Source organism: Melopsittacus undulatus, chromosome 4, assembly GCF_012275295.1.
Source record: "Melopsittacus undulatus isolate bMelUnd1 chromosome 4, bMelUnd1.mat.Z, whole genome shotgun sequence".
NCBI classification, from domain to species: domain Eukaryota; kingdom Metazoa; phylum Chordata; class Aves; order Psittaciformes; family Psittaculidae; genus Melopsittacus; species Melopsittacus undulatus.
In genome coordinates this window covers 107,629,038-107,650,492 of record NC_047530.1, presented here as the reverse complement: position 1 = coordinate 107,650,492, position 21,455 = coordinate 107,629,038, and the positions used below count along the sequence as shown (strand labels likewise).

Here is a 21,455-nt window from a genome sequence, read left to right as displayed (position 1 = left end):
AAACACGCATTTAAACAAAGTAGAATCAAATAAACCAAAGCAGTGCCCTGCAGGACTTGGACTGTAACTAACAGGCATGGCAGAGCTGAGGTTGGGAATGCATCACAGCAGCAAAGAGACTGTACAAGGCTTTCTAGTTACTCAAGGCAAAACAGGACTCAAATTTGGTGTGCTCCACATAGTGCAGAGCTTTAATCTTCTTTAATTGCTTATTACACAACTTCCTCCTAATCAAATCCTTTACTTAAGAGCACACATTGCTGAAGAGCATCGCTTCACTCCCCACAGTGATATTTTTATTGTTTCTTTATAAAACAATATGTGAAACTGGCTCAGAAAACATGGCTTTTGGTAGGAGGGAAATGCTGCAGTTACTCTTCTGGCATTAAAGCAGAACTGGCTCAGTACCGGTACGAGCAGAAAGACTGGTGAGGAAGATATGAATGGTACTCACAACTGCAAAACAACACAGCTTTATTACTGAAGAGATATGTAGTCCATTCTTCCCTGACATTAATAGCACTGCCATTTGTCCTTTTACATCACTGTTTTCGAGCTATTTAAAAGTATTTTTGTCTTTAAATTATAATAAAATCCCATAATGGTGGAGTGCTGAGATATTGTTCAGGTATCTCTAAAACAAGGGGAAACCCAAGAGGCTTGAAAATGGGAGCTGCTCTGAGGTCTCCCCTTAGGGAGCCTTTTCTTCTCCAGGCTGACCCAGCCCAGCTCTCTCAGCCTGGCTCCAGAGCTTCTGAATGTACAACATCATTTAGCAGTGCTTTGTAAAATAACTCCTTTAAAAATACTTTTGTCATTTATTCTGAAAGAAAACTGCCATGTAAAGGTTATTTTCAATTCTTCTCTGTCAGGATTCAAGAGCATAAACACTGAAGAAAGTTTTCCATACCAAGAAATCAGTTTGTTTATGTCTGGATCATCATCTCTCTCTATTGGAAAGCCTGACCTCATTTTCCCTGGCACAAAAAGGACTGAATATAGTCCCCCACATCCTGACTAGCAGCGTGTAATGCATAGAGGGGACTCCAACTCTCACATCCCCCCTGTGTATACAACCTGGATTCATTAATCAATTGGATAAGGTGTTGGGGGGAAAGGGGCAGAAGAGATGCCCCTGCCTAGGGAGGAATTCCTGACTAGAAACAGGGAATATTTGGGAGAAAGGGCATGGGGCACTTTCTGATGCTCAGATAGCTGGAATGAGGAACAAAAGAGACTGCTATGAGAAGCTGGTAAGACAATGATAGTTTAAAAAACCACCAAAATATCAATAATAATTTAAAAAACCCTCAAAGTCATTTGTCTCAAGAATATAACCCATGTTCCCACAATAAACAAGCAAGTTATGAAGGAATGGAAGGCACTAGTGACACTCTTTGGGGTTCAGAGGCAGTTTCCATACATTCTCTGTTACCCGTCTTCCCCTCCGGACTCGCCTACAGACCAAGTCCCCTCTCCTGCTCTGCTGCTGCTGGACTGGAGCCATGCAGCAGGTTTTACCCCACCAGGAGCTGGCACAAGCCCAGGATGAGCCTAGCTGTATTTCCCTTTCATCATTTTACTAAGCCTGTGTTGAAGACAACCTAATTAAAAACTCTTCTCTTGGCTTTCCAGCAGTGGGGTCCAGCTGCTGCATGAATGATATCACGCAGCACAACTGCAGCCGTCTGCATGAGTAATTATTATCAGATATAGATGAAACAACCCTTTAAACACTTCCTATGGTCCCTCCTTCCACCCAAACACACGCTCTGTCACCAGCCGCACGCAGAAGACAGAGCCATGTAGCTGGTGAACCAGAAACCCAGCTGGACATCCCTGCCTCTCCCTGTGTGTGCCAGGCTCTCCAGTTGCCCATATTCCTTACTTCTCTTTTATTGAACCCTGTTTGTTTAGCTGTATAGTACCAATGAGGAACTCTACTTCCATTGTCCATAGCCCCCAAGGAGGGGACTTATTCTCTCTCTGTGTGCAGCCACATGCATAACCTATGAGGTAAATAAACTACAAGATAACTGTCACTCAAGCAACTTGTAAGGCACAAAATGCTTAACTCTTTTCTTGAAGAAGCATTCAAACACCTAAGCTATAGTCTTAGTATTAGTCATTCCTTCTCAATATTTCCCAAATAAATGAATGCTTTGCATTGCCTTCCTACAGCTGTATTGCTTTTGTATTACTTCTTTCCTTCAAATCACCCTGTTGTATAACTGCATTTTGCAATGCTGAACATAGCTCAGTTTGTGGCAATTGGCCTCCCATGGACATATCTTATTCGCAAGGGAAATGTTTCCATCTCCGCCATGCAGTGGCTCTCAGTATAGCTCGCATCAGCTAAGAACAGATATATTCAGTTCCCTACCTTTGTCCAGAAATATGTCAAAGAAAGGAGGGGGAGATGTGGGATGTAGGGAGACAAGAAGTGCGTGTGCCAGGGAAGCACATGTGTAATCAAGGGTTTAAGGATAATCTATTGCAGTAATTAAAACCACACTCCAGTCCTGTTTAGCATATGCACTCTTTTGTTCTCTCAGAGCTTACTTTGTGATCATTAGATTGCAAAAGATTACAAAACGGGAAGAAGATGGAGAATGAGAAATGCTGATGCAAGGAAGAGGGAACTGTAGCAGCAAGAAGGAAGTGTCAGGATGGCTCAGTATTTAATGCCTATTTTGTAGAGTCAGCTTGTTGAAGATCTTTCCAGCTTCTTATAAGCTTGTCTCATAAATCATGCTCCTAAAGAGAATTCCTTAATGCTTAACTCCCAGAGATGCTTTAGGTGGCTTGGAACACTCGTGACACTTGTTTGTTCTGAAGGTTTCAATCAAAGCTGGACAGCCTTTATAATACACACACACCAGCCCTGGACATTGCTCTGCCTTCTGCTAAGCACAGCTGCTTCTGGAGTGGAAATGAAAGCATTAAAACGTGACCTGGCAGTGCTGTATGTCTTCCCAAATGAAATACAAGCAAGCTTCAGCCTACTGGGAGAAAAATTACTCTTCTATGATTTAGCCAGGTGATCAAGATGACTTGACTTTTGGATAGGAAAGAAGGCAGCATAATGGGGAACTCAATGTTAAACTGCTGAGCTGTCACCTGACAGCCCAAACAACACTGTTTTAGGTTAATGGAGTGATTTCTACTCCCTCATATTCCATTACTCAGTTTGGAGAACAAAGAATGCTTTTATGGGGAAAGGATTTCTTTGGTTTTTTTAAACATGTTATTCACATTTGAAAGGTCATTTTCCCAGTGTGGACTAATTTTATGTACTTATACATATATTCACACATATTCCCATGTTGCTCCTATAAAGCTAATATCAATATTTCTATCATTCTAATGGGCTTTTTGTTCATCTTCTGCTTCAGGTGACAATGCATTGGAAAATAACATTATTAACTGTCCTAGTTAACAGTGCTCACCCAGATACCTCCATCTGTAGCTTGTATCTCCTTTTCCTATTCCTCTGACTCTGCAAAGACCCTATGGACTGAAGTGTGATTCAAAAGGAACAAACATTTTTCTACAAAGTGCCCCTTTTCTTTAATACTTGTCAGAGAGACTCTTTATCCCAGGAGGTGACAGGGTCATTCCTCACAGCATGGATAATGCTCAGCATACACTAACTAATTCCCTAGAAAATATTTTATCAGCATCAGTCCTTTGTCTGTGCTCACACAAATGCCTCTCTGCATCTTCACCCACATCAACAACCTGTCCCATACACTACATGATCTTTACCTGTGTCTTCCAAGGGCAGCTGGGGCTTGAGTTCTTGTTCTGCTATGTCAGCTACAACTGCTGCTGCTTCAGGGGGTGGTTGTGGAGGTGATGGTGGTGCCTTTACTGGTGTTGTGGATTCCGGGGTCTCAAATGCTTCTTCAGAGTCAGAGCTCCTGGGGAAAACCAAACGAGAGACTCATGAGCAGGGTGAAGATGAATGTTCATCACGCTTAGAAATGCAGGGCTTTTGAGTGGATGGCACAGACCTAGCTGTCAGGCTAGCTCTGCACTTCCCAAAGGAGATTTCACATTGCAGTATGGCTTCCAGAGTAGAGCATCATGGCTATCATCTTCATCATATACCAGTATTTACATCACTTGGTGTTACAAAATGCAACACACACTTGGAAATAAATCTGTTCTGCAAGCCTGATTTCCAGTGTGAAGCTGGCTCAGCCACACAGACAACACCACTGACTGTGCTGTGCTAGTGTCTGCAACTTCCCTTGGCACAAAATGAAGATAATTTCACGGGTTCATCAAAAACCCCATCCAAAACAGCATCAAATTTCTGTGTGTGCTCCTACAGGTGAGAAAACAAACATGGAGACACCTGAGGTACAGCAAATCCTTGTGCATTCTTCCCCATGGAAATACTGCATCCTATTTCTAGCAGAAGTCTACAAAAGCCCTTTTCAAACAGTAAGTGTATGGCTTTGTTACACAAGGTGAGACAACCTGTAACACGCACAGAGTTCTGGTATCATCAACAATCCTTTTGTAGCACCCTGTGCTCACAGAGGCACAAAACCCATAGGGACCACAATGGGTTGGTGCCAACCCAGCAAGGAAACAGCAGCACACAAAAGGAAGCCATTCAAATGAAATGCAAGGTTGAAACAACTGTACAAAATGATGGGTAACCTAAACATTAAGTGAACATTTAAACCATACAAGGACAAAGCATTTACTCTTACTGAAGAGCAGCATTAGAAAATGCCCTTCTACATCTGAAAATCATAGAATCACAGAACAGTTTGTGTTGGAAGGGATTTTAAAGCTCATCCAATTCCAACCCCTGCCACGGGCAGGGACACCTTCCACTGAAGCAGCTGCTCCAAGCCCCTGTGTCCAACCTGGCCTTGAGCACTGCCAGGGATGGGGCAGCCACAGCTTCTCTGGGCACCCTGTGCCAGCGCCTCAGCACCCTCACAGGGAAGAAGACTATTGCTCTTATTTGTTCTTAAATGAAACTGAGACCAAATTTTATCTTTTAAACATTTCTTCGTGAAGCCTATTTTTGGGAGCAAGCAATGCAGTAACAATGGTGTCATATTCAATATGAACTAACATATATTGAGTATACATTCAAGCAGCTTGTCAATTGGATGCAGACTTTTACTACAGGTGTGTAATGGAGTGAATTGAACATGGCAGCTTCCCAAAGGACAGGACTGATTTGCTTATTTCCAGCAATTCTGTGCATGGTTGTAAGTCTCCACTGCCCCAGCACAATGGGGACAAAATCTGCCATGAAATGAAAACCCATTTCATCCCCCAGCAGCACTCTCTGAGGCATCCTGAATCAAGGACTCCTCTCCTTCTGTTCAAGTCAAAAGATAACCCTGAGCTGACAGACTCCGTTTGGTTTCCTGAAGCTCATGGTTATTTTAAGCCGCAGAAGCACAAGTACAGGATTTGCATTCAATTACATTTGCCTAAATTGACCTTAGCATGAAGCACGTGGCGAGCTGGGGAAGAAAAGACCCTGGTGTCACCCCTGACAGCTTGATGAGCACAGTGGACGTGATTCTCGCTGCTGCCTCTGCAAAACCCCAGTGAGAGCTCCCACCTCTTCATGAACCATCAGGGCACACATCACAGCCCAGCACTGAGCCCTATCTCATCACCTCTGCTCCTGTGCAAAGCAAAGGGACTACCAGCTAACAGCTTTGGGTGTTTGCTTTACTTGGGGATTTGGGGGCTTTTTTTTCTCAGCAAACTTATGTCAAAGCACCTCTCATATGAAGGGGAGTTAAAAAAGTTGGGGCTGTTCAGCCTGGAGAACAGAAGCTGCATGGAGACCTCAGAGCAGCTTCAGTGCCTGAAGGGAGCTACAAGGATGCTGGAGAGAGACTCATCATCAGGGATTGTAGTGATAGGACAAGGGGTGATAGGTTCAAACTGAAATAGGGGGGATTTAGGTTGGACATGAGGCAAAAGCTCTTCCCTGTGAGGGTGCTGAGGCGCTGGCACAGGGTGCCCAGAGAAGCTGTGGCTGCCCCATCCCTGGCAGTGCTCAAGGCCAGGTTGGACACAGGGGCTTGGAGCAGCTGCTCCAGTGGAAGGTGTCCCTGCCTGTGGCAGGGGTTGGAGCTGGATGAGCTTTAAGGTCCCTTCCAACACAAACCAGGCTGGGATTCTATGATTCTATGTCACTGGGGGACCTGTGGGACCTGTTCAAAAATAGCATGTCTGGCTTTCAATTACATCTGTTGCTGCAGCTCCTCGAAATACCATCTTTGCGTCAGTGCTTCAACTGTAACATTCAGCAGGCCCCAGAACAGTCAAACTGGAAGGAGCAGCCTGCAGCATTTTAAATTATATCCTTTCAAAGATGCACCATGTTTGAAGCTCGATGTATTTTAAGTTAAGAATAGCTGCAAACAAAAAGCTTCTGTAAATAAAGCTGCACAACAGGTATTCAACAATATAATGCTTTCTCCTCCTTCCAGAGCTGGTTCAGGAAACCTTTAAGTTGGAGAATCAAAAAGATCCGGGGCTGAGTGATATTTTCCCCGTAGAGAAACGTTTCTTGTATCATAAAAATAAACCTAGAAAGTTATCATCTAAACCAACTAAACAAAAGGTAATTCATATTGCTCAGGCTTTCACATAAGGCTTCATTGTGCTATCTTTAGTTAATGTTCTACTCTCTTCAGTTTGAACTCAAAGTGTTGCTCTGTAATACTAAAACAATAATGTTTAGACTCCTTTGTTCCAACCTGCCTGCATAGCACAGGTAACTTACAGTAAATATCTAAATGTGAAATATAAGGGAAATGGGAAAAAACTCTATTTCCATGTCCTATTCCTATTTGTAACTACTTTGTTAAACTGCCTTGATAGAGCAGTCCTCCTTTATTCAAAGGATGGAAAGACTCTGCACACGTTTATCTCCCATTTAAACAAGCTACCTTTACTTGGTCACTTTTTTGGTTGAGTTGGGCATAAGCATTTGAAGTAAAGAGAAATGTCTGCTCTTTTCTGCTCACTGTATGAGCTTCCCCTCTGGAGAACCTGAGTCCATGCCCGGACAGCTGTGGTGCCTGAGCTCCAGCACAACACTTTGCTTTGCCACTATTTAATAATTCCCAAAAGACCCTGATTAAACACTCCTAATTCTCAGCAGCACCCCTCTATAAGCAGCACCGTAATCAAGTAAGACTTGCCTTAACCATGATCCAAATGCTGCTGAATTTGTTAGGTGTAGCAACTGTGCTGGCAAAATACGGTATTTAACAAAGACATACAAAGGGAAGCTCAATAACAGACCAACACTGTCATAGCCTGGAATCTGGGAAAGGGCATAAAGCCTGGAAGCACATACCAAGACTACGCTCCAAGGTTTACATTACATATATCCTGGAAAAATCAGATCCTGTGTTCAGATTTCCTTAGTGAAAAGACCAATGGTCTCTCTTGCATAGGGTATTTTTCAAAGACTACTTCTAAGACTACTTTAAACTGCAAGAGAAATTTTTTCCCAGAACAACAGGATTTCCTGTAAAAAGGAAATTACATATTTGAGCCAGTTCTATTCATAATGTCTTTTCTCAGAGCAACACAGGGAATACACAGAACAAGAAGTAATGTTGCTGTAATGTTCATGGGGTAAAACAGATTGCCAACTTGTGATACGCCGTGAGAATCAGCACCAATTCAAGCAGCCATCACGGATCCAGCTGTTGATCCAGCAGTGGGCAGATAATACAGATCCAGCTGTGGGCAGATGATAACAAGGGCTCTCACAAAAGGAACAGCCCTTGCATCATCTAGATTATTCTGAAGTTCCAGCCAAGGATGCAGCGAGATGGGAAAGGTGGGTTTTAGAGATGGAGAGTTTATCTGATGGCCCCAGCTCATGTCATTGTGGAGATGGGGATGCAAGTGCAGAGTCTGAGTCTGTAAGACCAGCCTGTGGGCTAGCAATGGAGTAAAAGCTACAGGAAGGAACATACGTTTATGCATCTCTTCAGCCAGCTTGGGAAATTAGCAGGAGCTTGCCTTCATAAGGTGGCATATCTTTCTGTTCTTCCCACCCCTGGCATAGATATTGGGCCCAAAGCTGTTCAATGTCTTAATAACCAATCTGGATGTAATCATTCAGATGATGGAATCATCCAGACCCCTTCATCGCTGTCAGTGTTCAAGGCCATGTTGGAAAGGGCTTTGAGCAACCTGGTCTAGTGTGAGGTGTCCCTGCCCATGGCAGGGGCATTGGAAGCAGGTGATCTTAAGGTCTTTTCTAACCTAAACCATCCTGTGATTCTATCAAGTGCAGCCTGATTAAGTTTGTGGATGATACCAAGCTGAGTGGGGAAGTAGATACTTTGGAAGGAAAAGCCACCCTGCAGGATAACCTGGATAGGATGGAGGAGAGGCTAACAAGAACCTTATGAAGTTCAACAAGTGCAAAGTCTTACACCTGGGTTAACACAATCCAGGAGTGCAGCACAAGATGGGATTTACTTGGGGAGAGCAGCTCTGTGGGAAGGGACCTGGAAGTCCTGGTCAACACAAGCTCCATAGGAGTGAAAAGTGTGCAGCTGCAGCAAAGAAAGCCAGCAGGATGCTGGGGAACACCAACAAGGGCATCACCAGCAGAGATGAAGATGTCATTATCCTATGTACTCACTGCTTCTCAGGCCACAGCTGGAATACTGTGCTCAGTTTTAGTCCCTGCTATACAAAAAAGATGCAGAAAGGCTGGAAAGAGTCAAAGAAGGGCCACAGAGAGGATCAAAGGACTGAGAAGCCATATGTGGGAAGGCTGAGAGAGCTCGGTTTGTTCAGCCTAGAGAAAAGGCAGCTCAGAGGAGACATTATCACTGTGTTCCAGTATTTAAAGGGTGGCTACACAGAAGATGGAGACTCCTTTTCCCAAGGACTCACATGAAAACCATAAGGGGTGATGGGCACAGGTTACTCCTGGTGAGATTCCTACTGGACACAGAAGGAAAACTTCTCACCATGAGAACAATCAGCCATTGGAATAATCTCCCCAGGGAAGTGGTGGCCTCCCCATCACTGGACATTTTGAAGATTCGGGTGGTCAGAGTGCTGGGACATCCAGTCTAGGTCATGCTTTGCCTAAAAAGGTTAGACCAGATGATCCCTGAGGTCCCTTCCAACCTGGGATTCTAGGATTCTATGATCAGTATTCTTTGGTTTTTCGTAAACAGGCACAAAAGTTGAAGATTGTAGACTACCAAATGATTAGCTGGTAGCAACAGAATACAAAACCTTCTTTCAGTCCATCTCTTTCACCTCCCTTCTTAAAAGATAGCCAGTAAACAGCAAATGTAACACCTAGAGATGGGGTCGAGAAGCAGGGGAGAACTGAGCAGCCAAGATTGATATCAGACTAATACATATCTGGCACCACTACATCAGCTTGTGGAGCAGGAGCACTCCCACTCTCAGCTGGACACTTTGAGGTCTTGCCCAGCCTGTTCAATAAATCTCTGGAGGGAATACAGAAGGGAGTCACTGGGGTTGACTTCTCTTCACCTCTGGCCTTGCAGAAACACAGCCTCATAAGTTACACAACCCTTTTCTGTAAGCCCCAGATGCTTATAATTTTATGTCCTCCCTGATTTCAGAGTGAAAAATTGCCCTTTGGTCACGGTAGCTGGAAGCACACAGGGAGCAAGAATGGGATTTCTGCATTCCACATCCTCACTGCTTGCCCTCTTTAGCCACTGAAGTGAGGCCATTCCAGTTGTCACTTGGAAACCTGATTCATTAAGTAGTTCGCAACAGAGCTGTGGCCTTCAGCAACATCAGGAACCCTGCCATCTGTCTCAGGTTCTTCTGGCATTCACACAACAGCAGTACAACCAGTGCAAGTGTGCACACTGGTTTTACTTCACAGGAATGAAAGGGAGGTCTGATATATAAAATGAATGTAAATGTCAAATCCATAGAGTTTTTATTTAGATATAGCTTCAGAAAAACACCCAGAACATAGAATCATAGACTAGTTAGGGTTGGAAAGGACCTTAAGATCACCAAGTTCCTGCCCCCCTGCCATGGGCAAGGCCATCCCATGCCTAGCTACCTCATGGAGCACTGACCTATTGGTGTGCAATATGGATAGTCTGGAGAGGAATGGGTATGTGGTAGTATGAATTTTTGCAGCCAAGAGCTGGAACTGCATTATGGAGAAGAGCTTCCTGTGCTGGGAGTGGGGAATGGGCAATGGAGCCAAAAGAGCAGCTCTCCACCAGCTGGGGTTGTGGAATCATGAGTAATGACATAAAGAGCAGCTTCAGGGGAATTTGCTTCATCAGAGCTAAAGAGAACATTGCTGTTCACCTGTATTTAAATTTGTATATATTCTTCCAAGCTTTGCACTTTGAAAGAAGTATGTTACATCTGTCTTATTAGTGGAATATGTCTCCTCTCAGAGTAATTGAGATTTCTCATACCTGCCACTGATTCCCAGGTAGCACTGCATAAACTCATCCTTCTCACTGGTACTAAGAAACTCTATCCACTAATTAGAGTCACAGAACCCCAGAACGGCTGGAGTTGGAAGGCAGCCTAAGCTCATCCAGCTCCAACCCCTGCCACAGGCAGGGACACCTTCCACTGGAGCAGCTGCTCCAAGCCCCTGTGTCCAACCTGGCCTTGAGCACTGCCAGGGATGGGGCAGCCACAGCTTCTCTGGGCACCCTGTGCCAGCGCCTCAGCACCCTCACAGGGAACAGCTTCTGCCTAAGAGCTCAGCTCAGTCTCCCCTCGGGCAGGTTCAAGCCATTCCCCTTGGCCTGTCCCTACAGGCCCTTGTCCCAAGCCCCTCTCCAGGTTTCCTGCAGCCCCTTTAGGCACTGGAGCTGCTCTCAGGTCTCCCCTTCAGGAGCCTTCTCTTGTCCAGGCTGCCCCAGCCCAGCTCTCTCAGCCTGGCTCCAGAGCATGGCTGCTCCAGCCCTTGCAGCATCTCTATGGCCCTATGGCCACAAAATATCAACTGAATGGATATTTTGCCTTCCTTTCCACTTCATCTTCAGTTCACAGGAAAAGGGCTGCCCAAGCACATCCATCACCTCTCACCATCATCATGGCCACATGCAACCACACTCAAGTTATCTGCAGATGTGTTTCCCTGGGCCTTAAGAATCAAATGACAAATAAGGGCACATGAGGCATCTGCTCCAAGGAGGACATCACACAGTGCTTAATTCCCATAATGAGGAATTTCAGTGCACCAGAGGTACAGGCAGGGCTCCAAGGCACACATGGAGTCCAGAGCCATGCTTTGGAAGGACCCAAATGAGCAAATACTGCTGTGCTGGTACATAAGCACCACCTATGGCAACACCTAAAGGTAACACACAGATTCCATCACATCTGGCCCTCCAAAGCATCTGTAGCTGGTATATCATAAAGGTAAGGTATAAATTTCACATGAGTATGTACTGAACAAGTTATCGCACACATGAGATGAGTCTAAATAAGGAAGGAAAAAACCCCAGCCTCTTAAAATGTTGAATTTAGTACTGAAGATGAATTTTGGTTTTCATTTCTATAAATCCCATGGGGAGATGACCTGGGTACAAAAAGGCAGAAAAAGTTCCATAATCTCACCTCCATCTATCCTTTTCAGAGCCGATCCTCATAAAACCTGCATGAATAATTCAGGCCTGGTTTACTGATGAGATCACAACCAAGGATGCAGGACATCCTTCCATTACTTCTGAGGTCAATATGGTTTGTGTGTTACTTAAGCAGGCACATAAACTGCCCCAGGAAGAGCCACACTGGCTGATAGATTTTAATAGACACTCAGTACTATTACCATTTCTAAAGACAGAGAAGCAAGGCACTCAGAAATGCACATTCATTTCAGTCTAAGCTCTTTCACTGTACACAGTCTGATATAAGCTTTTCAGGTATCCTAGTGCTATTTTCAATGCTTAAACTGATTTTTCCACATAGCTCTTAAAATACCCCAAACCAAATAAACAACAACAAAGAGAACAGAGAGGCACCAATCCTACTCTCAACTCTGCCACTGAACTGCTACACATACATGTTCTTGGTCTGTTCAGTTCTGCATCCACCTCAAGTCTGTCTTACCCCCTCAGCCTGGGGTCTCTTAATGGCACGAATGGCTTCTTGCTATGGATGTGTGCACACTCCGGAGTAGGGGAATAATACTGCTCAGTACATATTATATTAGAGGGTTTTCTCCTTCGTCTATACAAAATTTAATAACTGACAACCTCATAATTCATCTTCTGGCATCACTCGCATTGCAGATGCACAATACTGTAATACAGAGATAAAACCAATCTTTCCCCTCTTTCTTTTCCCCCTTATTTCTTCTGACTCTTACAAATACAGCTCTGGATCATAACTCAGAATCATCAAGACAGCCTGAATGGTAATTCCTTTCCTGGAGAACCCATTACCATTCAGGCCAGCAGCCATTAGCTGACCCAAGGGCCTACTCACAAGTAACACAGATAGTCTGCAGCTACAAGCAAAGGTTGTATTTTCAACCCAACACTAGGTTAGGATCATTTCAAAGATGTGTCTGCTTTGTGTGCTGTCGTTTTTGTACAGTATTTGCCTACTCAGTGACTTCCACCTAACATGACATCCCACAGTAATTAGCTTCTTTTAACATGATTGTTACTTATGTCATTGTTCACCTACATGGTTTGAATATAAAACATCCCTACAGATGTCTTATATTCAATTTTACAGACTTAAAGTCTTACTATTAAACCTGTACAGTGACATACAGAAAGCAGGGATGCGATGGTAGATTCATCGGGTTATTTGGGGTATTAAATATTAATATTTGGTGTCTGAATTAGCCTACCTATCACACCCAGCATCCAAGCATCTGCTAAACGTATGGTATTAAAAACCAACAAAAATACAGTGAGAAGCATTTAACCCCACAATCAGTATTGCCCCTCTCTAATAAAATACACCACTGAAATGACAGAACTTCTCCATAGAATCCAACAGTACAGAAAACATTTTGCCCAGCAAAGAGCAAAGGCAGTAACCTCAGCCCAGGCTATGACTTTTCAAGGACCACTGAAAGCCATCTGCCTTGTGCCTGTTCTCCCATGGGGAGTATTGCCAGTGCTGGATCTGATGCTTACATTGAGTCAGGAGCCAGGGGAGGTACAAACATGTCACTTACATGTCACCAGACTCCATTAACAAGACAGTTCCTTTAGGGACGTATTTCTGACCATTAACTATTAATGGACTTCTCTCTCACTGTTGTATGTGTGTGGAGTGACAAGATCATCTACCCTGTAATTACCTAAACTCACAAAACTGCTGCACTGTAAGGAGACAAACCACTGAAGAGGTCACAGGAAGAGGATGCAGAGATGGAAACAGCCAGATCACCAACGCTGTCTTCAGCTCACATCCTAATCCAGTTGTCCCACTGGAACATTACTACTGATTTGCACACACAAGATGAGAATCAAGCCTTGGAAATAGAATAAAATCATGTTTGGTAGCTCCAAGGTGGCCACAGAGTGACTACCAGGGTGTAACCAGAGTGCACCCGTCTCTGAGGTCTGGTCCAGTTAAATGCAAAATGCTCCAGACTATATCAAAAGTCAATAGGAATTCGCAGCGTTGTAGTGCTGAGTCTGTACTAAGCAAGTCCATCACCTTATGGGGGAATACTTTTGCCTGTTATGTGATCGGTACAGCATATGTACAGATATGTACCAGAAAAGGCAATTACACCTTGTGCTACTCACCTGCATTGCAACACCAGTGCCATATATCTTAGGTTTCTGACTTGGAAAGTCTGATAATCAAAACGAACCCACAATCTTATCACAGGATTGTTTCGGGTTTAAACTGAAATGATGGAGAATAATTTTAGCCTTACTTTAGAACATTCACCATTGTTGGCCTATAGATTTCTGCATTTTTTACTTGAAAACTGGAGATGGCTCAATGAAAAAGTAGATACAACTCCAGCTTCTTTAATCCCAGAGATTTAAAACCATTTTATGGACTAAAAATCCCCGAACTGGGATGAAGTTAATTTCCCAGGTACCTTCATTCTTTACCCTGCCATCTTTCTGATGCATTAAACCCCTAATAAATACGGTATTGTAGGAGAGTAAAACAGATAGCAATTTAAGAACACATCCAAATCAAGCTGGGAGGTTTAAATAGGAATTGTGTTTTCTATTCATGGGTTTCTGCAGCAAAAGCAATATTCCACAAATTCACCCACAGTTTGCTCCTCAGCAGAGGCATTCCCAAGACAAGAGCAGGATAAATGTCACACGTTCATTTGATGGCCTGAGCTACAAGGCAGCAGAGAAGCATCTTTTGCAGTTCTCAAGAATAAAGCTTTTATCAAATAAATCCCATTCCACCGAAACAACAAAGAGCTACTTTAGTGCAATGCAATTACAGAAGAACTCGCATTGACATTGATGTGTGCAGAAAGCAGGGCAGGCACTCCTCTCCAGAGAAGGATGTTAATATTATTTCAGCATAAATAGTCCTACAAGACTCATGGAAAACATGGCTCCCTGGGAAAGTAATCACTACCACACTGAAGGTGACATTTCCTGGTCCACAAGTGATGTGTCATGACAGGAGCAATGTTTAATATAGGGACACAAGGGAGGAAGATCATTCTGCATCATGTGCAGAGGCAACAGAGCCATTCTGCTTTGTGCAGCTTTCTGCTTCTCCTCCATGCTATGAGCCCAAGGGTGCAACACTGCCCCAGCACATCTCATACGGTCCAGCTGAAGGGTTGATGATTTACACCAGTGTAAATGTGGTGTGACTGGGGGAATATGGCTCAGTTACACAGTGCTGCTGTTCGCTGCTCTTCAAAAGCAACCAACCTCCAACGTCAAGCCCATGGACAAGTTAGTGTCTGAGCCGAGATACAAGAATCCTTCTTTACATAGGTGAGATAACAGAAATAAAACACTCTGGCTCCCCTTCTCACATCATAATGTGGGACCTGAGCAATGGAAAATACCACCTCACGTGTTATCCAAACCACACGGATCTGTTTAGAAATGTGTCTTCCAGAATGGATGGCAAAAAGCAACTTGTGAATCCCTGAAACATTAATCACTTCCTCTAAAAAGGCCAGTTTTTCCTCACAGGATGGTTATATTTAGAGAACAGGATTAGAACTGCAAGTGGAGCAGAATTAAAGCAGCCTGATCATCTTAAACCTAACGTTGATTTTTGGGTTGCAGCCCATTGTATTCCAAGTAATCTTCGTACTATAACTGATATGGGAAGGAGGAATTATTTTTTCCTGCTCTTTCTGCTTGTTTATTCAGCGATTTTGAAAGCATTTTGTGCAGAAGCCAAATTCACACTCCCCCAACAAAAGCCATTTCCTGCTTTCACACAGAAACCAGAAAGAAATGTCTTGAGCTGTGGGAAACCACATCTGAAGGGAAAAGAGACTGCGGGATATAACATGCCATACTTACAGCAGCACTTCAAACTACTTAAATCATTTTTTTAACTGATTAGCAAGAAGTCCCACACATTGCTTTAAATCATGGTCAGTTTTTCTTCTTTAGTGCTTTTCCTGGGTATGTTTTTCAACACTACTGATAAAAATGAATAATGAAATGAACCCCCATCCTTTCTGGCCTGCCTGCTCTTGCCCTTTACTGGCTTCAGCCTCCATAATGACAACATCGATGTTACAGAAACAGGGCTCAGCACTGAAGGTCTTTTTAATCCCTTATGCTCTTTCGAGGCAGATGCTTTGTTCTCAGAGGACAAACAGGAAAACACCACTTAATTAAAGGCACTCATCTTCAGATACCACAATAGCAAATATATTAACGTGTCCCTAAACCACCAGAGGCTGCTGAATAGTTGAATGCAAAATCTCTGAGGAAATTAGAAGGAACAGCAAAGATGTAGGATACCCCAACATCTAAGGTAGAAAAGACCACAAATTGGAGCAGGTTGCCCAGAGAAGCTGTGGCTGCCCCATCCCTGGCAGGTTGGACACAAGGGCTTGGAGCAGCTGCTCCAGTGGAAGGTGTCCCTGCCTGTGGCTGGGTTGGAACTGGATGAGCTTTAAGATGTCTTCCAACCCAAACCAGGCTGGGGTTCTATGATAAATAGAGTTATAACCAACTAACACATAATCCGGCCAGTACCACACTGTTCACCCAAGCAGATTAGGGACTGGATTTGAATCAGTAGTCGATGTGCAGTATTTAATACCCATGGCAAATATCTTTCCTCTGCCATTAGTACCAAGCTCTGAAGTTTTAATCCAGGAAACAAAATCCTGTTAACTGTCTCCTCAGAAAGCATCCAGGGGCCTGTGCTCACTGCTCTATAGCATCCTGCAATGGCTTCAAGGGGAAGCAATCAATAATTCATTGGAAGCCAGAGCCATAGGTTTGAAATTGCTTTGTTTATTAGAACAACCTTTAAATGCAACAAGGCTTTCCAGATCCACATCTCTGCCCTGTCACACTGCTCAAAAGCAGGACCAGGGAACAAAACAGCAGCTATGAAGTGCAAAGATGAGTATATGACACCTGTAATGCTGGAGAGACAGGCTTACCTTGAGGGGCACGGAGATTTGTGAATATAGTGAGATGTGGCAATCAGAATGTGTTCTTGCAATGCTTGTGGTCCTTCCTTTCAGGAAAGGGATAAGGATTATATGGAGGGTGGAGAAGGGAGGCAGGGAGTCCCTTTGCTAAAAGGGAAAGAATGGAGAAAAGAGTCCCTCTGCCCCCAACCTGCTCCATATTCTGCATGTTCCACCCTGCACATGAAGCTGTGCAAAACCTCTCAGAGACCCTCACTAAGCTTTAGTCCTCTCCTTCAACATGTGAAGCAGCTGCATGGATAGAAACCCAGCCAGGAAGCAATAGGAGCAAGGGACAAAACAAATCTCAGTCTCTTAACAACAATAACAACATAAACCTCCTACGGGGCTATGATAATTTCATCTGCTGAGGGGTGGGGATGAGCCTTCTGCTGTAGCTCTGGGAGCTTTCTCCTTGACTTGAGCAGAGCTGCAGCTTCCCCTCTCCCAAGGGCACACTTGGTGCTGCTCCAGCTCCTAACACAATCAAAGCAACCCCTTGGGTAGGTGCTTTGTGAACGCCCAGACCCAGGAAGTGCTGACACAGCACAAGAGCGTGTTGGACAAAGCAATCCCTGCTGTGCAGTGGCACCTCACCAGCTGGCACCCAGATGTACTGCCACAGCTCAGATAGGTGAGCAACCACGAGTTAACCTTCCCTTCCCTGCGTTGGAAGGGGACAGGCGCACACTTGGGAAGTCAAACAAAGGGATTCAAATTCCTTGCTCATCCTCCCCCTCCTTTAGCAACCGAACCCTTTTCCCAGCACAACCCAGGACTCGTTTCTAATGAGAGCAGTGAACTGTCATTAACAAGGCCAATAAGTGCAGGTTTCTATACTGAGGGGAATCAAAACTCAAAAGCAGGAGCTTCTGTGATTCTAACTTCTGCTAGGCTTCAGATGCAATCTGGTCCATTTTTAGCCCTAGAAACAAGCTTCTTTTGTTTAGGAACACCCTATCTTGTAAATTTGAACATAATTCTAACAATTCTGCTTAATCAAAATCAAGCTTGAAATGCAAAGCCCCGGATTTGCCCAAAGTTTACTCTTCATCCCAACAGAGCCAACAGCCCCAGCTCCTCCCAAGCACCCATTCATCTCTTTGATCAGTCCTCATAGCAGAGGAAGAGGAGCAGTAGCAAACAGCACTGCAGGGCAGCAAGAAACAAAACCAAGAGATGTCTACAATCACCCTGAGCTCTGTCTCAGAGGTATCTATGGTTGTTTAAGCCAACATTCAGTTCGCATGCTATGTGTTTAGACAGTCTACGCTGCAAACTCCACTTTGATTTCTACAGCTATGGAGGGATCTTACTATCTTGTCTGGTATCCCCATCAATGAAGGCTCTCTGGCCAAAACATGCCCTAAAAGAAACTGGGACTCTGGTGGGAAAAGGAAACTAATTCAATTTTTGCCCATTAAAGCTGTCTCTCTGGTGCTAATGGAAGTACAAAACATGAGACCCAGTGTCTGCTACTAAATCCAGGTGGCCATTTCAGCACATTTAACGAACTGAAGGGAAATTACACCTTTTTTCCTTAGTTTTTCCATAGTAAAAATTACATTTCTTTGTTTCTTGCAGCAAGCACACCCATCTTCTCAAAGAAAATGCAAACTGCATCGAAATTGTAGCTATAATTACAGCTCTGCCTTTTGCAACTGAAAAGCTGGTTTACCTGGGCTTAATATGAAGTTTGTTACATTGCTAAATATTCACAGAGCAGCAGAGATGGGTAAGGAAATAGTATCTAAGACACCAGCAAACACAAAAACTCTACAGGTGTAAGGTCTTAACATAAAGGAAATGAGTTTGTAACAGACAGAACCACTTCCTACATCCTATAATCATGTTAGAGAAACATTAAAAGCACCCAGACTATTACCTCTTGGAACACACGGAACTGAAGAGCACCTTTGATTTCAATTTAACAAGCACTTACTTGGACTGCTGGGTCAAGCATGACAAAAGCAGAAGCAGGCAGTGAAACAGCTCTGACTGGAAGTGACAGCCACAATACATGTGCAGGAATGCCTCTTCATTCATGGTTTTACTACCCCACATCAGTTTGTATTTTTCAATTTGCCCATATGCCATAACATGTAATAGATGGCAGCAGCTCTGTTATGTAAGGCACACTGTTGAGTAGAAAGAGCTTTATAGCAACATGGATTTGCCAGATGTGTGGCTTGCCTTGCTGATAGAAAGGCAAGTGATTCTGGGGTCTTATTTCATTTTCAAGTCTAAACGTGACCTGCCTACTTATAGTGGCAGATAGTGCAGCTGATGTAATAACCTCTCATATCAAAGGAAGTGCTGCCATTGACTTCAGAGATGAATCCTTTGGAATCAAATAAGGGAGGCTGGAATAAAAGGCAGGGGAGCTTGACAGAAGAATCTGCTTGTTACTTCTGGTCTGTTTTCTCTTAAGCAAAAGACAAGTGCCACAGAGATGCTGCGAGGGCTGGAGCAGCTCTGCTCTGGAGCCAGGCTGAGAGAGCTGGGCTGGGGCAGCCTGGACAAGAGAAGGCTCCTGAAGGGGAGACCTGAGAGCAGCTCCAGTGCCTAAAGGGGCTGCAGGAAAGCTGGAGAGGGGCTTGGGACAAGGGCCTGTAGGGACAGGACAAGGGGGAATGGCTTCAAGCTGAAAGAGGGGAGAGCCTACATCTTCCAGCAATTCAACCACTTTGGTAGACAAATCTAGTAGATAGAGGATGCTCTCCTTATTTTGGGGATGCTTACTGATGGCTGTCAATAACAGGAAGAAGAAAACAAATTTATGTAGAATGCTGACAACAGACAGAAACATCTGTCAAGGGATTAACGCCGACTAAATACCAATTCAGTAAACAGAAGCCTCCCCTCCTCACGAGACCCAAATTCTTTTCAGTGCTTTCAACGTGTATATATCCCATCACTGGATGGGGCTTGGAGCAACCTGGTCCAGTGGAAGGTGTCCCTGCCCATGGCAGGGGGTTGGAACTGGATGAGCTTTAAGTTTCCTTCCTACTGGAACCATTCGATGATTCTATGATATTCATTAAGATGATTTTCCCATGTGTGAGCATTCAGAACTGTGCAAATATTTTACCAGACTTTTAAGAACCATGTGGTAGATTCTTTTAAGTTTAGGAGATAGAAAAATGAACAATGTGGTAGCAAGCAAGGGCTGTGTTTCTGTACGTATGCACATATAACTTAATATATACATGCATATATACACACCTTCATACAGCTGCTCACATCCCTGATGCACAAGGCTGAGTCAATTCAGTTTACATTTTCCTGAGTCTTTCCAGGAACCAACACGCACACGGAAAAGCCACAGAGCAGAAGAAACACTGGAAAGCAACCCAGAAGGGCACCAACATCTTGGCCTGCTACCAAAGATCAGTAACATTCAATTTCTTTCTTGGAGCCTGGTCCAGCCCCCACTGAAACCAGCGGGCATTTCACCATCAGCTTCAGTGGGAGCTGGCTCAGGCTTCAGTCATTTTCCTCTTGGATTGGCAGGGGATGAAAATGTTAGAGATACAGCATGGAGAGCTCCTGATGGGAGGAAATGACACATCATCAGCCCTTTGGCTGATCAAGTAATGGGCACTGAATGTAAACCCTGCCCAGCTGCCGCAAGGACAGCAACCATAATGGTCCACAAAAGGAAGGTGTGGTTCATGCTCATAGAAAGGAACCCTTTCCATCAGGGAAAGAAAATGACATGGAGATGACAACTGGGCAAGAGCTCCAAATTTAGTAACATTTCCTGGTTTATAATACTTAAAAAGCATTCCCAAGAGATAGAAATACATTATTGCTAAAAAGAAAACCGTTGGTGTATAGGTGACAGCACTTGCCAAGCTGAATTGTGTCCACATCCTCAGAACTGGTATGTTGGTATAGCACAAAGAGTGCACATGAGGGTACGGTCACAGGGGCACTCAATGCAAGTATAGATTCACAGAAGCAGTTCACACAAGCTAAACTTCATCACACTGACATCTGCTTTTATTTCAACCATTCCTATGATCTGATTGAAATGTGCCCTTGATTTAGCTCAATCTATGACCACAGGGTGCCCGCTGCAAATTGCAAAGCACATGACAGTGCTCAGAATGTCAATGGTGAGATCTGAACCAACACCACTTTTATCTGCAGTTAACTTTCATTGTCACGGGCTTCCCTTGGGCTTTCCCCTTTTTCATCATTCAAAATTGACTCCTTTTTTTCACCCTTTTAATAAAAGGACAATTGTCTGCTGCCGGTGACTGAGCCACTGACATTCCACAATGAACAGAACACCCCAGGCTGTCAGTATCAATACTGGGTTTATTACACATACTTCTATCCTGGCTGAAACAAATTACATTAAAATTGGGAATTTGGCATACACTTGCAAAATAACATACTTCATCACCAATAAACTTTAAAATCTTAACCTAGACCCTTTTGTCAGCATCAATTTCTTCCTATGTCCTTCCCTAGTGTTTAGTAAAGAAGTTCATCATAGGACACTGTGGTGTCCTAAACCAGCAGCTACTTAGGGAACCTGTTTGTGTCTCCACCTTTTTTTTGATGCTAACATAAATCTATTCTGGTAATGATTTCTGATTTACATTCCTCTAAACGGATGGACTCAAGGCAAACAAATCCAAATCTGTTAAGAAGCTTCCTCCATGATCATAGCATCACACCATCACAGAAGGGTTTGTGTTGGAAGGGACCTTAAAGCTCATCCAGCTCCAACCCCTGCCACAGGCAGGGACACCTTCCACTGGAGCAGCTGCTCCAAGCCCCTGCGTCCAACCTGGCCTTGAACACT

At 44.0% G+C, this 21,455-nt stretch overlaps 1 protein-coding gene across 7 annotated transcripts in view; it reads right to left on the bottom strand.

The window, feature by feature from the left end:
- TACC2 (transforming acidic coiled-coil containing protein 2) overlaps nucleotides 1-21,455 on the bottom strand; it is a 127,989-nt gene that overhangs the window by 38,966 nt on the left and 67,568 nt on the right. For all 7 annotated transcript variants that reach the window (XM_034062642.1, XM_034062646.1, XM_031053912.2 and 4 more), the window contains one exon: nucleotides 3,769-3,923. In XM_034062642.1, coding sequence (XP_033918533.1) covers nucleotides 3,769-3,923 — 155 coding nt within the window. The remainder of the gene's footprint in view (nucleotides 1-3,768; nucleotides 3,924-21,455) is intronic.